The sequence below is a fragment of the Musca autumnalis genome, unplaced genomic scaffold (genome assembly GCF_047663935.1).
Source record: "Musca autumnalis isolate F117 unplaced genomic scaffold, ASM4766393v1 scaffold_2, whole genome shotgun sequence".
In the NCBI taxonomy this organism is placed as follows: domain Eukaryota; kingdom Metazoa; phylum Arthropoda; class Insecta; order Diptera; family Muscidae; genus Musca; species Musca autumnalis.
Window position 1 is genome coordinate 240,505,929 of NW_027411755.1, and position 20,017 is coordinate 240,525,945.

General features: G+C 39.0%; 2 protein-coding genes across 5 annotated transcripts in view; one reads left to right on the forward strand and one right to left on the reverse strand.

The window, feature by feature from the left end:
• Tbp (TATA binding protein) overlaps positions 1 to 19,404 on the reverse strand; it is a 76,912-nt gene extending 57,508 nt beyond the window's left edge. Inside the window, exons 1-2 of one of the 4 annotated variants that reach the window (XM_073971136.1) lie at positions 19,117 to 19,404; positions 16,431 to 16,532 (exon numbers count right to left, since the gene is read on the reverse strand). The gene's annotated coding sequence lies outside the window, so the exon portion shown is untranslated. Of the gene's footprint in view, positions 1 to 15,202; positions 16,279 to 16,430; positions 16,889 to 19,116 lie in introns of those variants that run through there. The other 3 variants (XM_073971137.1, XM_073971135.1, XM_073971138.1) reach the window with 3 other exon arrangements.
• LOC141395394 (uncharacterized) lies at positions 1,823 to 16,952 on the forward strand. Its single transcript, XM_073971133.1, has 4 exons — positions 1,823 to 1,908; positions 1,990 to 2,221; positions 11,024 to 12,371; positions 15,231 to 16,952. Exons 3-4 carry the CDS (start codon positions 11,027 to 11,029, stop codon positions 16,280 to 16,282), a joined length of 2,397 nt encoding a protein of 798 aa, XP_073827234.1. The 5' UTR covers positions 1,823 to 1,908; positions 1,990 to 2,221; positions 11,024 to 11,026; the 3' UTR covers positions 16,283 to 16,952.
• Positions 19,405 to 20,017: the final 613 nt, after the last annotated feature.

Below are 20,017 nucleotides of genomic sequence, written 5' to 3' on the forward strand. Positions count from 1 at the left end.
AAAGCAATAAAAAAGGAAAGGAGCAAAAAAATCAACGACAAGCGAAATGAAATACATTCAAAACTAAGATCGAGCTCGCAGTGTCGTTCGTTATCATCGTCATAGCCGACTCGACAAGTTATACAAGTTGCTGAAGAAAAAAGAAGAAACACGAGCATTGTTTTAAGAACCTCCCAATGATTCCCGCGACCGATTTGTTTCAGAGAAGCTGCGGCTGGCTGGCTGACTCCACACACTTAGCGCATCTTGCTTGTTGTGGCCCGTCCCGTATTCTCCCCACTTCAGTGATTACAAGTGGTGGTGATAATGATGATGGTGGTGACGGCGTTTGCGGTCGGTCACACGAATTGGCAAATTCAAAACTCTTTTTTGTTGTTGTTGGTTGGGGTTTCTTTATCAATTCGCATACGCTTCAGTGTGTATGTGTGTCCATATGTTTGAGGGTTTTGTGGCTTGAAGTTTTTGTTTGGCTTAGTTTGAGGGAATGGAATTCTCTACAGTTTCGGCCAATATTGCGAGTACTAACTAACTTTCCGTTGGAAGGTTGGTGGTTAATGGTTGTGTGTGAATGATGGCTGGTTGGCTGTGGTCTAAAGAAGCTCGTAACACGCAATTGTTGAATATATTTTTGGTTTCTTAAAGCTTGAAATTAATTGAAAATAACGACGAATATTTGCCCAAGTCATGGTGTGTAGCAGGCAGGCAGTTAGATTCATACATTCATCAGAAAGAGGAAGACAGCAAAAACGACGAACGAGCAGCAAGGCACCACGGCAATCATTCCTAGGTATAGATAGGTATGCGTGCGTGTGCTGCTCTTTGTATTGAATTTGGCTCGTTCATGCACGGAAAAATTGTAAATGTCGAATACACGACCAACAACAACAACAGAAAACGGTAAGCAAGAAAACACCGGCCATAAATTAGCCCCTACACGGATATCTTCACCCGAAGTGATTAGGTTAATGCTGCTGTTACTTACTGGCAATGATGATTGTAGTCATCATGGCATTTCGTTGCAGACCACGATAAAAAAAAAACATTTTTATAGCTTTAGTTTGTCTAGATGGCGGTCGGTGATGATGATGATGTTGATGGTGCCTGAGTTGATTTTAAGTTTTGCTTGGGTGACTTCACCATAAAAATTTCAGAGACTCGACCATGTCTTCTCGTTGTTCGTTTGTATTCCATGGGTACTAGGTAGCCAGAAGATGTTGGCGTTGTTGTTGTTGTTTTTATAAAATTTAAGCTTAAGGCGTTTAAAATCAAGTCTAGAAAATCGTGAGCCTTTCAATTTGATTATTCTTTTCTTCTTCGTTTGCATGTGGAGTAAGCAACCGAGCGCGCGAATCCTCTCCAGTGCTCTGTCATACATATCATGCCCCCTCCCGATTGTTGTCACAACTCCATCCTTAAGCCATAACAAATCCCCCCATCACTAACTCGTTATTTTCCATCTTCCTGCAATCCAAGTGAGGAGAGGGGTTGAGTCCGGGAATGTTTCTGCCGTTGTTGTTGTTGTAGCTTGCCTGGCTGCTTGCTTGATTGCCTGCATGCCTTGCCTGTGATTCCAGTTTGTTGTTCGTGATCACACTGCTAAACAACAAAAACAACAACCACAATAATAACAGTCAACAGCCGTGGTAGTAACAGCACGACCGACCGACCACCTAAAGTCCGTTGTCGAGCAAAAATCCAATATGTGTTTCTTCTTCTACTCTCGTCGCCTGTAACTCTTGCTGGGCTCGCCGCTCAACTCAGCTCACTGCTGGGCTGTGTTGCGTTGTGTGTATATACAATTTTGACGTACATCGTTGTTGTTGTTGTGGTACTAACTCTGCCTGTTGTCTCGGCTGGTTGTGCTCGCTCTGTGGTGTGCTGTGCCATTGTCGAGTGCTGCTTAGCCGAGTAAAACAACTGTGTTTTTTCACGATTTTGTTTTCTTATTTAGTATTTTTCCAATTATTTTGAGCTGTTTCTTTTTTTCAGTCCGTGTTGTGTGTTGTGCATCTCCTCCATTGTTAGCGTTTTGTGTGGTGATGGTGACGCAGTGAAATCCAGTTGGGTTTTAGAGAGTTGCTGGAAAACAACCATTAAAGAAAAATCGCTAACATTTTCTTCTTAACATTCAAAGTTTTTGTTTCTTTTGGATTTGTGGCCAACAAAAATAGTGAATTGTTTGTTGTTGCTGTTCTTTTAATAACTTTTATTAACAAATAAAGTAAGTTTATTTTGATATTTGCTGCTGATTATTTACATTTTGTACTGTGTGATTGGTGCGTGTGTGTGTATTAAAAAGGACACTTGTTTAAAAAGTCACTTATTAAGCATGACAGCTAAAGAGTATAAGAGAGTGTGAGAATTATTTTCACATACAACTTTTCTTTGTTGGACGACACTTCTCGTCTCGTATTTACGGCTCTAATTGGCATTTGAATTGGTTTATGTGCCTGTGTGTTATTGGATTGGAGCGTAGTGTGTTAAAATAAACAACAATTGTTTTTGTTTAGGATAATTTACAAAAACAAATACAGTAATAATAACAATACCATAGAACAAGACAAATTGAGAATAAAATTGAGCTCCTCTGGAATGTGAAAAGGGCATATACCTATTTACATATTACTTTTTAACTTGTGGTTTACATTGATATATATTTATTATAAGTTTAAGTATGTGATCATTCACAAAACTTTTTACGGAGAAATCTATGAAAAGAGATGACAAAGAGTTGTTCTGGATAGAATATTATGAATCACAAGGTAATGGAAATCTTGTAAACTTGATATTCTCCTGCCACACCATTGTTATTTGGCTATAATACTTTTACCTCGTTACCTTTAAGCCTCGTTTAGGGGCACCTCTCGGATCGGGCTGAAATTTTCACCATAGGTAGTCCTTGGGACCCTGATCACGACTATATATATCTTTCGCGCAGGAAGTCCATACTTCCCGAGATATGGGAAAATTTTAAGTTTTCTTTAAGTAGTCGGCCTTCGGCCGGGATTTACGACTTTCTCCTATGGACAGGAGCAAAAGTGGGCTACGCGAACAAGTTTCTCCAAAATTATAAGTTTTCTTTAAGTAGCCGGCCTTCGGCCCGGATTTAAGACTTTCTCCTATGGACATGAGCAAAAGTCGAAAACGCAATCAAAAGTATTCACCACGAGCTTTAAAATGATACCAATATTGCCCAAGTAAAAATAGTAAAATGTCAAGACCCATATCTCGGGAAGTATATACTTCCCCCCGGGAAAGTTATATATCGTTGTGATCAGAGTCCCAAGGACTACCTATGGTGAAAATTTCAGCCCGATCCGAGAGACGCCCATAAATGAAGTAATGGTGTTGAAGTAGGACTTTCCCGAAATGTGAAGACCCATATCTCGGGAAGTATGGACTTCCCCGGGAAAGATATATATAGTTGTGATCAGGGTCCCAAGGACTACCTATGGTGAAAATTTTAGCCCGATCCGAGAGGTGCGCCTAAACGAGACTTAAGCAAATTTCCGTATATTGTTGCGTTGATCCCGGATATTTGATCCGAAAGTCCGGATACAAAACTTGGGTTAGAACCGGTTCTACTGAACAGTGTTCAGGTGATATAGTATAAAACCCTCGAAAATGGGCCCATTATATATGCTCACTTAATAAAGGCCAGATTATAACTCTCTGCATCCAGATATATGGGCTCATTTCTTTACATTACACCTAGGTGTCTATGGAAAAGTTTAAAGTTATAAATTGTTCCATATTTACATTAGGCAATTTTACTTGCGGCAATTGTCAGTTTAAAGGAGAGAGAGGTGAGGCATATGGTAACCCTTTGCATCTCAACACCCTCTCTCATCCACAAACTGACTATTGCCGCAAGGAAAATTGCCTAATGTAAATATGGACTTAGTTTATGTTTTTGAATAACGTCAGTTCCATAGAAAAACTTTAAATCGCGTAGCCGACATCGCAACGAAGTCGGCACGAAATTCGGATGCAACAACATCCGATGTCGGATCCGAAATCGTAACGATGTCTTGACGAAAGTTGAATGGAGTGGTTGGCATGTATGTATATATTTGTTTGCTTCCGAAATTGTTTAGACGTGTCGGTTTGCTGGGACATCAACATACTTGAAAGATTTTGGGGTGGATGTCTCAACCCAGCAAACCAATCGTAACGCAATCAGTACGAACTTTGGATGCTACGTCCAATTTCGGATCCCAAATCGTAACGATAGTTGTATGGACTTGTTGACATAATGTCGGAACGAAGTGTTGGAGAGAAATCAGATTGGTATATTCGAAGAGGCATTTATTTCCCACATTTAGCTCTGAATTCGGAACGAAACTTCCTACGAAAAAACGGATAGAAATCGAAACAAAATCTTAACGAATTAGCTTTCGAAATAGTTCAGACATGTCGGACATCCGAAATTTCGTTTGGTACGACTTCGTTTGCTATGAGTTGTTGTGAAGTTGAGAACATTTCGTTTTTCTTTTTGTTCACACTCACGCATGCAATACATTGTTAGTTTTAAGCTGAGTGAGTAGTAGTACAGGGTTTGTAGTTTTTTGGAACCGCTCTTGGCCCTATATTTATAAAATAATTTGAAATTGAATGATAACAAAACTAAACAGAATTCGATCAACTTGGGCCATGCTTCGTTTTGTTCTTATGGAAATACGAAACGATTGCAAACGTTTCATAAAGTTTTTTTTTTCACGTACTCTGATCATGATTACAACTCTTTTCTGTGACAATTCATTAATTCCTGAGTTATGAACCACGAAATTTTTCAATATTTAGCGCAGCTCCTTCATACGTTTCACGCAAGATCGCGTCGTTTGTGATCCGGATTTTTTAGGTGCATTGAACATTATTGAAATCGTGATCTCTCAGGATAACGATAAAGTCGACAGAGATATACCCTCAGTCACGTACCCGAAGAAAAAAAGTTAACACAATACTTCTGTAGGTTTTTTAGCTGTTGGGAAAATTTTCCAGGATGGAAAGGGCCGCAAAAAACTACATGTTGCGACAAAATTCAGAATGATCCAAGACGAGTGCATTTTTTCCAAATTTTGGGTAGGGTGTACCCGTAGGAGTAATCCGATGTAGTACATATTCGGACCTAATACAAATTTGTTGGAAATATTTTTTTCTTTATTAGTCTATGGATATTTTCCTTACATACTATATAATTACAAATTTTGTGCTTAATTTTCTGAATTTAAATATATGACAATTTTACTTTTCAATTTACAAAGTTTGAGCTAAATCGATTTCACACTTAAAGGGTTATTTTACACATTAGCCAGTTTAGGTGGTGCCGGTAGGATTTTCTGGACCTTTTTGGATCATTACCTAAGGAAGTATGGACTTGCCCCACGAAAAAAATTACAACGTCATATCAGGGACCGCAAGTGCAACCTGCTGCATCACAAATTAATAAGATCAGAGAGGAGTTGTTAAACTATACTTTTTCCAAATTTTGTGTGGGAGGTACCAAAATGAGTGGACCGATATAGTCCATATTAGAACCCGATCTATGCCTGAAAGTAATATTACCAATAGCAAAGTTTGGCTCAATTCGGTTACTCCCTCCTAGAGTTATCATGCCCACAATCTTGGCGACAAATTTTGAACCTTTGTGGGGGAGGTACCGGAAGGAGTGGACCGATATGGTCTATCTTCTAGCTTAAACTAAGTTTGGACAAAATATTGAAAGACCCAAAATTTGAACCAAATATGTTGATCCGTTCGAAAGTTATCGTGCGCTCCAACTACGACACATGGTATTATATGGGTTGTTTGCAGTTTTCGTGCTGATTTCTGAGGAAGTATGGACTTGCTCCTGAAAAAATTATATCGTCGTAATGGGGATAGTGAATACAAGTGGCTGCAACAAAAATCAAAGCGATCCGAGAGCAGGCCTTAAACTGCACTTGAGCAAAAGGTCCATATTGGAACCTCATCTATGTCTGGTAGAAATGTCACGATGCAAATGTCAAATGCAAAGTATGGACTAATTCTGTTACTCCCTTCAAGAGTTATCGTGCGGACAATTTTTCCGAATATTTTTGAACTTTTGTGGGGGAGGTACCTGAAGGAGTGCACCGATATAGCCCATCTTCGAAATTATATCAAATCTGGACAAAATAATTCGATACCCAAAATTTGAACCGAATCGATTGATCCGTTCGAGAGTTATCGTGCGCATCAGCCAGCCAGACAGGCAGACAGTAGACAGATGGACGGACATTGCTAGATCGACTCAAAATTGTCTGAAACGGATATCGTACAAACATACTTGGGGTCTAAAACCATTATTTCGATGAGGCACATTTTTGGTCGTATCAAAGTGTAAATACCCTCTTTAGCCTAAAGGCTGAGGGTATAAAAATTAATCAACATTTGTCATTGATAGCATTCTTTTCCAGAATAAATTCCGCACCGCTTATTACAATTTAGACCCCGGAAGGGGCGGAAACACATTTGGGCCCAGAAATAAAGATAATACCCACTACGGACCTCGAATCTACCGCAATATCGCAACAAAAGTTGTAATTTGAATGGAATTGGCAAAACATCTAACAAAAATCAGGAAACACTAAAAGCCAGTTGAAAAAATTGGTATTTTGAAGGTTTCAGTGCACAAAATGGTGGGTCTTGTAAGGAATATCAAAACTTTGCGCTCCTTTGCTCCAAAAACTGAAGTAAAAAAAACATGTACGTTCTATTAGAGTTGATATCTAAAAGAACGTACATGTTGTTGGCTCTATTATTTTTCACACCTCCTTATAGGCCCAAACATATCACTACCCTGCCCAATACAACGTCGAACCCCAAATTGGACAAATGTTGATTAATAAAATAACTCCACGAATTTTCAAAATTAAAAACAGCTTTTAGGGTTTAAGTCAGAGCTCCGATTTACTCGCGAGTGAAAATTTGGGGGGAGGAGGTAACTTTTTTTGATTGCAATTTTTTTGGAGAAGAGTTTCGAGAAAACTTTCACTCGCGAGTGTAATTCGAGCTAGTATTCGGAGCTCTGGTTTAAGTTGTACATACTTCATCTGAGTTTATGCAAAATTTTCCCACAAAACATTATTTAGAGTAATGATATCAAAGACAAAAATGTTCTCCGCTATATTTCGAAATAAGTCACTAAAGAAATGTGAACGCTATTTGCATTACATACCAAGAAAATATCGGTTTCAATTATTCCAAAAAAAAACGTGGGTAGTTGCCATAATTTCTACATTTTGGCAACTTTAATGACTAGAATGCATGGAATATTTCTGTTAAAAAATAAACACTAGTGTTGATCATTAAAGTGGTCTTTTTGGTCCCTTTCTCCAAAAATCATGCATTTTCCCAAACTATAATTTCTATACAAATGTTTAATTTGTATTATAAGAGAACCGATTAATAATATAGTAGAACAGGAATTATATTCCTAAACTCTTGTATATATGTACTAATGTTAAATGAAAAAACAAGTGAAAAAGGATCAGTCGGCTTTGCCGACAGAGATATACCCTCAGCCTGTGTGAATGGAAACACTTTTTTCCCCAAAAAAAGTACATATTTAAAGGGTTTTGAAAATTTGAACCGACAAAAATATGGATTTGGATAAAAGCTCAAAAATTTTGCGGGGAAGGTATCAAAAGGGATGGACCGACATATTCCGTTTTGAAAGTGGGTCTTATTTTGGGTGTGATTCCAATCGGGTTGCTCTGTTTATGAGATATCGCGCGTACTATTACCGTCGTAATTGAGGCAGAGAATGAAACGTGCTTCAACAAATATCAAAGTGACTCCAGAGCAGTTCTTAAAGTGGTCTTATCCAAAATTTTATGTGGGAGGTACCCGAAGGAGTAGACAAATATAGTCCATATTCGAACCTGATATATATTTGGTAGATATATTGTGTGTGGACCAAATCGGTCACTACCCTCAAGAGTTATCGTGCGCACAAATTTTCCAAACATTTCTGAATTTTTGTGGGGGAAGTACTGGATGGAGTGGACCGATATAACCTTCGAACTTAGACTAAGTTTGGACAAAATATTACGAAGGCCAAATTTTGGGCCGAATCGTCAGATCCGTTCAAGAGTTATCTTGCGCTCCAACAACTACAAACGGTGTCATAGGGATTTTTTTCCACCATTCTCAGGTAAGATGGACTTGCCCTTGATGAAACTTGTACTGTCGTATAGAGGACAGTGAACAGAAGTTGTTACAACAAAAATCAAAGTTATTCGAGAGCAGGTCCTAAACTGAACTTTTCCGAAATTTTGTGTGGGAGGTACCCGAAGGAGTGGACCGATTGAGTCCTTATTGAAACCTCATCTAAGTCTGGTAGAAATTTCACGATGTACAAAGGATAGGTCAAATCGGTTACTCCCTTCAAGAGTTATCGTTCGCACAAATTTCCGAACTTTTGTGTGGGAGGTACCGGAAAGAGTGGACCGATATAACCCATCTTCGAACTTAAACTAAGTTTGGACAAAATATTACGAAAGCCAAATTTTGGACCAAATCGGTTCATACGTTCGAAAGTTATCGTGCGCACCAGCCAGACAGACAGACGGACGGGCATTGCTAAATCGACTCCAAATTGTCTGAAACACATTTCGTCCAAACATACTTGAGGTCTAAAACCATTATTTCGATGAAGCACATTTTGCCCGTATGAAAGTGAATATACCCCTGTTAGCAAAATTGAAGAATTGGATGCATTACCGACTATTGTAGTATCTCCCTTCTTTGGCCACCTTCGCCAACCTACTTTACACCAATGTAAAGGTAATAGTTTCTTCTTCCATCGACAGGCTTTGCCGTTGGAATACCCCTACTAGAAGCCGATATATTCACAAAGAATAAAACTTTGAATTTGTCTCCACATGAGTTTTTCCCCCCTAAATATTATCCGACCCCTAAATATTATCCGACTATCACCAAAATCAATAGGCTTCTTCCTCTGTGGGGACCCCCATTAACTCCCAAAAAATTTGTGACGATCCGACCAAAATTGCGACCTGTAGCGTGATTACAAAAAATCGGAAAATGGGATGCATTACCGACTATTGCGATATCTCTGTTGTTTGACCACCTACGACATTGTTGTAAAGGTGGTATTTTCTACTTTCCTTTCCAGGTTTTGCTTTTGATATACCTCTTAAAGAAACAGAGCTATTGGCTTTGAAATAAAACGTTGACCTTTTCTCCAAATACGTTTTTGCCCCTTCGTCCCCTGAATATTATCCGACCATCATCAAAATCAATAGGCTTCTTCCTCTGTGGGAATCCCATTAACTACCAAAATTTCGTGAAGATCTGATCAAAATTGCGACCTGTAGCGCGATTTCGAAAAAAAATTGAAAACTGGGATGTATTACCGACTATTGCTATATCTCCGTTATTTGGCCATCTACGCCAACCAACTTTGCATCATTGTAAAGGTGGGATATTCTACTTTCATAGTCTGGCTTTGCTTTTGGAAGCTCCCCAACCAAAGCCGTGATATTCGTCATTATAATTAAAATCGCTAAAATGAAAAGTTGGGTTGTATTAGCGACTATTGCGATATCTTCGTTGTTTCTTCACATTGTTATAAAGGTGATATTTTCTACTTTCATTAGCAGGTTTTGCTGTTGATCTACCCTTTATAGATGCGGAGATTTTCGCTTTGAAATAAAACGTTGACTTTTTCTCCAGATAAGTTTTTTGCCCATTCCGACACCTAAATATTATCCCACCATCACCAAAATCAATAGGCTTCTTCCCCTCCGGGATCCTCATCAACACCCAAAATTTTGTGACGATCCTATGAAAATTGCGATTACAAGGTTTAGATGGACAGTCGGACGGACACACGTAGCCACCCAGCAAACCAAATGTCTGATGTCCGACACGTCTGAAAAATTTCGGAAGCAAAGTCGTTCAGATTTCGTTCCGGTTTCTAAACGATTTTTCGGATAGGAAATAGTTCAGATTTTGTACCGATCGTACCGACATCGTAACGAAATCGGAACAAAATTCGGACGATACGTCCGACATCTGTAGTGGAATTCTGTAACACATTTTTTGAGTTACCGACAAAAATCGGTAAAATAAAAACGAAAAATTATGAATGAAAAGTATCACTAAAGGTTGACAACACTGTTGCTATCGGTAGGACTTAGCGACGGCCTTATTTTAATTGTTAACTTACCAAAAAGTTTCGTTAATTACCGAAATTATAAGCATTTTAATTTTACCGATTTTTGTCGGTAAGTCAAAAAATGAGTTACAGAATTCCACTACTGATCCGAAATCGTAACGATATCTTAACGAGAGTTGTATGAAGTGGTTGACATAATTTTGGAACGAAATGTCTTAGCGACATCGGATCGATTTCGGTCCGATTTCGTAACGAAATCTGAAGAAAATCCTTGGGAAATTCGGATAAGAAATTTCTTTCCGACATTCGTTCCGAAATCGGAACGAAATCGGTACAAAATCTGAACTATTTCCTATCCGAAAAATCGTTTAGAAATCGGAACTAAATCTGAACGACTTTGCTTCCGAAATTTTTCAGACGTGTCGGACATCAGACATTTGGTTTGCTGGGTGACTGGTCCCTCAGCCTATTCATGGAGTGTCCCCTGTATTCGTTTATAAAAACACCCTTAAGATCAAATATAATACTCGCTCCTTTATGTCACCCGTAAAGAGTTCCTCCATTAGTTCATTTTTAATGTCTCCCTAAACAAGATAACCTAAAAAAAATTTCCTTTAAGCCCTTTATAGTGACTCCATTTATAAAAACACCCTTAGGTCGTCTATGGAGTCTCCATAAATTCCATAAGAGTGGGGTTAGAACACTCGTAATTTAGGATATTTCCTCTAAGTATGAACCTACCTCATGGCTTTGTATCAAAATCGTCCATCTATCTTAAAATTACACCTTCAACTCCCAACAATATGCAAAACATGAATTTCATTACAATCTTTTTCCCTCGCTCTTTCTTCTTTGCAGCCAATGGAAATAATTATGAAAGTAAAATGTTCACCTACGACGGGACCAAGTGTGGCCTCTACGGGACATTCATCATTAAAAATTGTCGATCGTCAACGACAATTGCAGCAACGCACAAATACGAGCCCCTATCCTAAAACTAAAACGCCAGTACAACAAATCACAACATACATTCCACCAACAGCAGCAGCACCACCCGCCAACAACAAAAATAACAGCAACACTGCGACTACCACCAGCACCGTCAATAATACCGAATGCCTTCTATCGTCACCACCTTGTACTGAATGTACGGTGGGTTATTGTTGTAATTTGCAATCATGTTGCATGCCAACAACAGCAGCACCAACAACATCACAACAAAATCTTCCAGCACCACCACCACTTTTGCCCATGACAGCCGATAAGCAACAACATCAATATAACACAAATATCAATGCCACCGCCGCCACCAGTCATCTGCAGCAAAATCAATCGTCGTCGCCTCACATTGTCATTGAAGAACAACCGGAATTTGTATCGATTGATGATGAAAAAGTTAAACAATATCTAATGAGTTTTGGTCAACAGCGTCAAATATATCCAGAGAATGCTAGAAAAATTAGTCGTGTCATAACCACATCTTCATCGGAGGCAAATAGTAGACCCGTAATCTATGAAATTATCGAGCTGGATGATGAAAATGAACGTGAAAAATTAAAACAAATAAAACAACAGGCAGAACAAAATTTGGCTGCCAAGAGATTAACAACAAATCCATCCATAAATTTAAACTTGAATTCCCGCCACACAAATTCCTTAAATATTAGTTTAATACCGAAAAATCCGGAAAAGACTGTGCCTCCCACCACCACCACCACAAAGCCGAAGTCCAAGCTGAATTCTTCATCATCTCGTGGTGGGGAACAAAAAATTATTGCAGAAATTAATTTAATTGATAGCAGTGACGATGATGATGATGAGAACGATGAGAATAATTCATACGCCGCTCAAATAAATCACGGTGATGGTGATAATTATGCTGTAGATGATTATTATGATGATGATGACGATGATACGCTGCCACCTTTGGCAGCGGTCAGTTGTGAATTGGAGTGTGACGATGATGATGATGACGACGACGCCGATGTTGATAACAATCACCAATCTTCTTCTACTTCTTCGTCCAAGTATCAAGATTTTGGAAATTCTCGTTCAAAACATTCTGATCCGTATTCACATGACAATGTAATTGTTCGCTGGGAAGAATATGATCGCCAAAGGGAACGTGTTTTCTTTGAGTGTTATCTATGCCACAAGAAAGTCCAATCCAGTTATAACTTAAGGCGCCACATGATGATTCATACGGGTGAGTACATAAAGTTTATTTTGAGATCCAGTTGTAGGGTTATGAATGGGGGGATAATTAAAAGTTTTTATCGAGGATTCATCGTTTTGGTTATTTAAGAAAATCCAAATCAGGTTTTGTGCTAAAGAAGACTCTCTACAAAAGACTAATCTTAAGACTTCATTCTAGTCACATTGAAAGACTTCCCTTCGACTCATCTTTACATACTCCCGTTGGGTCGTCTACACGACTCCTTTTGGGTCGTTATATAGAGGTCCCTTTGAGTCGTCTATATGGAGGTTCCTATAGGTCGTCTATATAGAGGTTCCTATGGGTCGTCTATATATAGGTTCCTATGGGTCGTCTATATGGAGGCCCTTAGGGTCGTCTATATAGAGGCGCTTTGGGTCGTCTATATAGAGGCCCTTTGGGTGGTCTGTATAGAGTCCTTTGGGTCGTCTATATAGAGGCGCTTTGGGTCTCTTTGAGCTCTTTTTCGGGATATTTATAAGTCCATGTGGGAGGTTCCTTTGGGTCATCTATAGAGAGATCCCTTTGGGTCGGAGGTCCTTTGGTTCCTCTATTTAGAAGTCCCTTTGGGACGTCTATATGGAGGTACTTTAGGTCGTCTATCAATAAGTCCCTTTGGATCACCTATCTAGAGGTCCCTTTAGGACGTCTATGTAGAGGTCCCTTTGGGTCGTCTATTTAAAAGACCCTTTGGGTTGTCCATTTAGAAGTTCCTTTGGATCGTCTATAAAGACTTCCTTCTATTTAAAAGACCCTTTGGGTTGTCCATTTAGAAGTTCCTCTGGATCGTCTATAAAGACTTCCTTCAGCTCGTCTAAAAAGACTCCCTTCAGCTAGTCTATAAAGACTCCCTTCAGCTCGTCTATAAAGACTCCCTTCAGGTCGTCTATAAAGACTCCCTTCAGCTCGTCTATAAAGACTCCCTTCAGGTCGCCTATAAAGACTCCCTTCAGGTCGTCTATAAAGACTCCCTTCAGGTCGTCTATAAAGACTCCCTTCAGGTCGTCTATAAAGACTCCCTTCAGGTCGTCTATAAAGACTCCCTTCAGGTCGTCTATAAAGACTCCCTTCAGCTCGTCTATAAAGACTCCCTTAAGATCGTCTATAAAGATCCCCTTCAGCTCGTCTATTAAGACTCCCTTCAGCTCGTCCATAAAGTCTCCCTTCCGATCGTCTATAAAGACTCCCTTCGACTCATCTATAAGGACTCCATTCGACTTGTCTATAAAGACTCCATTCAACTCGTATATAAAGATTCCCATCCGCTTGTCCATAAAGACTCTCCTCAGCTTGTCCGTAAAGACTCAATTCAGCTCTTCGTAAAGACCCCCTTCAGCTCGTATATAAATACTCCCGTCAGCTCGTCTATAAAGACTCCATTCGGCTCTTTTATCAAGACTCCCTTCCGATCGTCTAAAAAGTCTCCCTTCCGATCGTCTTTAAAGATTCCCTTCGACTCGTCTATAAGGACTCCCTTCGACTCGTATATAAAGATTCCCATCCGCTTGTCCATAAAGACTCTCCTCAGCTTGTCTGTAAAGACTCCATTCAGCTCTTCAGTAAAGACCCCCTTCAGCTCGTATATAAATACTCCCTTCAGCTCGTATATAAAGACTCCCTTCAGTTAGTCTAAAAAGACTCCCTTCAGCTCGTCTATAAAGACTCCCTTCAGCTCGTCTATAAAGACTCCCTTCAGCTCGTCTATAAAGACTCCCTTCAGCTCGTCTATAAAGACTCCCTTCAGCTCGTCTATAAAGACTCCCTTCAGCTCGTCTATAAAGACTCCCTTCAGCTCGTCTATAAAGACTCCCTTCAGCTCGTCTATAAAGACTCCCTTCAGCTCGTCTGTAAAGACTCCCTTCAGCTCGTCTGTAAAGACTCCCTTCAGCTCCTCTGTAAAGACTCCCTTCAGCTCGTCTATAAAGACTCTCTTCAGCTCGTCTGTAAAGACTCCCTTCAGCTCGTCTAAAAAGACACCCTTCAGCTCGTCTATAAAGACTCCCTTCAGCTCGTCTATAAAGACTCCCTTAAGCTCGTCTATAAATACTCCCTTCAGCTCGTCTATAAAGACTCCCTTCAGATCGTCTATAAAGATCCCCTTCAGCTCGTCTATAAAGACTCCCTTCAGCTCGTCTATAAAGACTCCCTTCAGCTAGTCTATAAAGACTCCCTTAAGCTAGTCTATAAAGACTCCCTTAGGCACGTCTATAAAGATCCCCTTCAGCTCGTCTAAAAAGACTCCCTTCAGCTCGTCTATAAAGACTCCCTTAAGCTGGTCTATAAAGACTCCCTTCAGCTCGTCTATAAAGACTCCCTTCAGCTCGTCTAAGAAGACTCCCTTAAACTAGACTATAAAGACTCCCTTAAGCTCGTCTATAGAGATCCCCTTCAGCTCGTCCATAAAGTCTCCCTTCAGCTCGTCCATAAAGTCTCCCTTCAGCTCGTCTATAAAGTCTCCCTTCAGCTCGTCTATAAAGACTCCCTTCAGCTCGTCTATAAAGACTCCCTTCAGCTCGTCTAAAAAGACTCCCTTCAGCCCGTCTAAAAAGACTCCCTTCAGCTCGTCTATAAAGACTCCCTTCAACTCGTCTAAAAAGACTCCATTCAGCTCGTATATAAAAACCCCCTTCCGCTCGTCCATAAAGACTCTCATCAGCTCGTCTATAAATACTCCCTTCAGCTCGTCTGTAAAGACTCCATTCAGCTTTTCAGTAAAGACCCCCTTCAGCTCGTCTATAAAGACCCCTTTCAGCTCTTCCATAAAGACCCCCTTTTGCTCGTCTCCCATCCATAATGATCTCCTAAAGATTACGTATACTTACATTTTTTTTCATTTCACCTCTCCTCTAGGCGAGCGCCCCTTTGCCTGTGATTTGTGTGATCGCCGATTCCGTGAATTCAGCGATTTGAAGAAACATCGTAGACGACATGCTGGCGAAGCTAATTTCATGTGTATGGTTTGCCAAAAATTGCCACCGCTGGAGAATGATCCAACACGTTGTATTAACTGTTGTACCCAATCGAAGAATGCAGTTTTAATGGCATCCATGAAGAAATACGAAGAAGATGAAAAATCAAATCAGTCGAATAGTGACAAGGCAGAAGAAAAAGATGGTCATATAATAATGCTTTCAGAGTCTCCGCCACCGCCTCCACCAGCGAGAACACCATCGGTGGCATCTTCCTCAAAATCGACAGCCACAATAACATCTGTTGCAATTATAAAGCCAGTTATAAAATCAGTTCAATCAGCACAATTCCCTGCAACCATAACCCTGGTAAACACTCCCAATTCCTCCAAATCTTCAACAACCATTACAACGACAACAACAAATGATACCAAACATCTGTTATATAATATGCCGGCTGTTCATCGACAAGATTTACTTGATATGGGTGTAATTACACGTAAGGAATTTTCCTGTCCACTGTGTCATCGTGCCTTTGGCACTCGTCACAATCTTAAACGTCACTATATGATCCACACCGGCGAGAAACCATTCAGTTGTAGTAAATGTCGTAAACCTTTCCGTGAATATTCCACATTGAAGAAACATATGGTCACCCATCAAAAGGATCGTTGGTATAAATGCATGAGTTGTCCAATGAAATTTCGTGATTTTCTTAAATACACAGAACACAAAGATTCACATCCCGATACAGGTGATGCGGACAAAAATGATGATGATTATACAACATCGGCGCAACATAGTAGGAAATATCAATCAAGTGAAAGTTATAGTATCGATGATTCAAATGATGAGGAGGAGGACTCTTCAAATGGTGGTGGCAATGATTGGTTGGAGTGTTGTGAATGTGGTCAACGTTACAGTGACATCGATGCCTATAATGATCATCTTAAGACTCACCAAGCTGATGGAGATGTTGTGGAATGTGACTGAAAGGTTTGTAGTTAATGTAACGTTGGTTTTATTCAATTGTCCAGTAAAATATGTAAGGTTTACATATATTAAGTGAAATAAAAATGAAATTATAGTAGGGATATATTTATATATAATAGTAATTTTCATTTTATATTTTTATACCTACCTGTTTGCTATCCAACAACAACGCTCAATGATAATGAATCGTTAAGGTCTGCTTTTGAAAATGATTATGTTTGTCCACATAATGGGTAATAATTGTACGTACCTAATAAAATAATGTATTATGGATATTAGTACACACGTATCTCACTTTAAAATATTTTTAATCAAAATCAAAATTTAATTAAAATTAAGTTATCTACTTAAAAACTCCATGCTTGCCCTTAAATCCAATTTTTTTATTATTTACAATTTATTTTCATAGTTTTAAGTCAGAAATCCATTAAAGTGATTTCTACATGAAAATGGTTCAAATTTTGAAACATTCCACAAAAGTATTTCGTACTTATTTATGCTTTAAGATAAAAAACGCCTATTTTTTATGTCTATATTTTAAAAAGTATTTTCAAACAAGTTTCCTTAATAGTGCAATTGAAGAGATATTATTAGCGTCTAAAATTATATATTTATAAAGAAAAGAGTAAAAATAAAATGTATTTTTTGATATTTTAAGATTAATGAAAAATTATTATTGTTTTATTGAAATTAATGCAGTAATTTTCACCATGCTCCTCTTGTGATTCTTATTTCTGCGGCTAATCTCTCTTTCAGATGTGTGGGGTAACAATTTCCATCATTCAAAATCCTTCAAGTTAAATTGTGATCGAACGAAAGAATAACAATTTCCAGCTAAGAGGTTGTTTACACCATCAATGTCATATGTGCCGAATTTTTCCATCGTTATACAGTCGCTAATATGTGCAATATTGGGGATTTTCCTTACGCCATTTGCTTTTTGCGTCCGCACCAGCAAAAATGCAGTGAAATTACGTCTCCACATTTCCGGCGTGGGAAGATATGGAAAGTTATTTCAGGTCATACGACATTGATAACTAGTGTAAACTACCTCTAAATATGGATAAAAGCTCGTCTATAAATACTCCATTCAGCTCGTCTATAAAGACTCCATTCAGCTCGTCTATAAAGACTCCCTTCAGCTCGTCTATAAAGACTCCATTCAGCTCGTCTATAAAGACTCCCTTCAGTTCGTCTATAAAGACTCCCTTCAGTTCGTCTATAAAGACTCCCTTCAGTTCGTCTATAAAGACTCCCTTCAGCTCGTCTATAAAGACTCCCTTCAGCTCGTCTATAAAGACTCCCTTCAGCTCGTCTATAAAGACTCCCTTCAGCTCGTCTATAAAGACTCCCTTCAGCTCGTCTATAAAGACTCCCTTCAGCTCGTCTATAAAGACTCCCTTCAGCTCGTCTATAAAGACTCCCTTCAGCTCGTCTATAAAGACTCCCTTCAGCTCGTCTATAAAGACTCCCTTCAGCTCGTCTATAAAGACTCCCTTCAGCTCGTCTATAAAGACTCCCTTCAGCTCGTCTATAAAGACTCCCTTCAGCTCGTCTATAAAGACTCCCTTCAGCTCGTCTATAAAGACTCCCTTCAGCTCGTCTATAAAAACTCCCTTCAGCTCGTCTATAAAGGTTCACTTTAGCTCGTATTAAGACTCCCTTCAGCTCGCCTATAAAGACTCCATTCAGCTCGTCTATAAAGACTCCTTCAGCTCGTCTGTAAAGACTCCCTTCAGCTCGTCTATAAAGACTCCCTGCAGCTAGTCTACAAAGACTCCCTTCAGCTCGTCTACAAAGACTCCCTTCAGCTCGTCAATCAAGATTCCCTTCAGCTCATCTAAAAGGACTCCCTTCAGCTCGTCTAAAAAGACTCCCATCAGCTCGTTTATGAAGACTCCCTTCAGCTCGTATATAAAGACTCCCTTCAGTTAGTCTAAAAAGACTCCCTTCAGCTCGTATATAAAGACTCCCTACAGCTCGTCTATAAAGACTCCCTTCAGTTCGCCTATAAAGACTCCCTTCAGTTCGCCTATAAAGACTCCCCTAAGCTTGTCTATAAAGACTCCCTTAAGCTTGTCTATAAAGACTCCCTTCAGCTCGTCTAAAAAGACTCACTCAGCTCGTCTAAAAAGACTCACTCAGCTCGTCTAAAAAGACTCACTCAGCTCGTCTGTAAAGACTAATTTCAACTTGTCTAAAAAGACTCCCTTCAGCTCGCCCGCGGGACAAACTGAATACTCCCCCATATCTCGGGAAGATATTTTTCAATTTATGCCACTTAAAAGTAGCAAAGCTACAGTGGAAATAAACAAAAAGACAGATGGGAAGTCTACTGCATTCTGCACATATAAAGATTCAGTCACGAACAGAATTCCATTGAAAGAGTGAATTCCAATTTGACGAAGCAGTCAGAACATAAAAAACAAACCTCTCTCCAGCGCAAAGGCTAATCTTGGAAGTAGTGGCAAAATATGTTACAAATCAGAGTCAAATCAAAACTTCCTAATTGCCGAAAAAACTCACAATACCTTAGAGTGTCCTAAAAGTTTACATCTGTAAATTGCGAGTTTGTCGTCTGCAATATCCAAAAAGCTAGAGCACTCAATTAACAATATTTCTGTGAATTTGCCGATAGTCTTCAAATCTTTCTGACATTGGAATAGTAGAAATTTACGAGACTCCAAAGCTGCTGCAAGCCATTCCGTCAGGTAGCATCTTTTATGAGAAGTCCGAAACACATTCACTTCAATCCATCTTTATTATTATTCACAGATTGAATTTAACCCGAGATTGAAAATAATATAGTGTAAATAAAACAATTTTTTAATTACCAGAATGATGAAAGCAGCACAACACAGCTCCAAAAAATGCAAGATCCAAAATGAACTTGTTTTTCTATAGCGTCAGTCGATTACCACTTCTGTGTTTAATTATATTCATTAAATGCACCCGCGTTAGTGGATTTCGATAATCAAATACTTCAAAAATTAAATAAATCTTTAAAACAATGAAAAATGCCTTTTACAATAATAATTCTTGGTAAAGCAGGTAAAGCAAAGCAACAATCTTTTAAGCAAACGAGTTGAAACGATCTAGCACGACAAATTCCGTTAGAATGCACAAAAACCAAGGGCTGTTCACAGCACCAGTTTTTTTAAGGATGATCACACATATTACTGATTATATGTCAAACAGGAAGTATCGTATGCTTTAAAGGCCAGAAAAGAATCAATCTTCGCTTGCTTTGCTTGCTTCCCCAAATGTCAAATTATAAAGGAATGGCAGTAGAGTTGTTAAATCTAGTGAACTAGTTCAGTACCATAGTTCGTTTGCGTATGATTTATGTTATTAAAACAAAGAGATAAAATAACTCATTCGCAGTTCGTTCATGGAAACAACCGGTGTCCACTGAACTATATTTTGAACTAGGTCGTTCAAACGAACTAGATTTTAACAACTCTAAATGGCAGAGCCTCTTTGCAAATCCGATTTGCTGCAACAAACAATTTAATATTAAAATTTTGTAAACAAGTGCTCTGTTCCAGAACCTGCAAGCATCTACTATTTTTTACTACGATAACAATTTTTCCTTTGTGTTATCGGAAAAAATAGTAAAAACTAGTAGATTTTTGCAGTTCAGGAACAGACCAAAGATGAAAAAAATTTAATTTGTTTGTTACAACCCAGCAAAATTTGACGGAAGGGGTTCTTTGCGATGACGTGATTTCATGT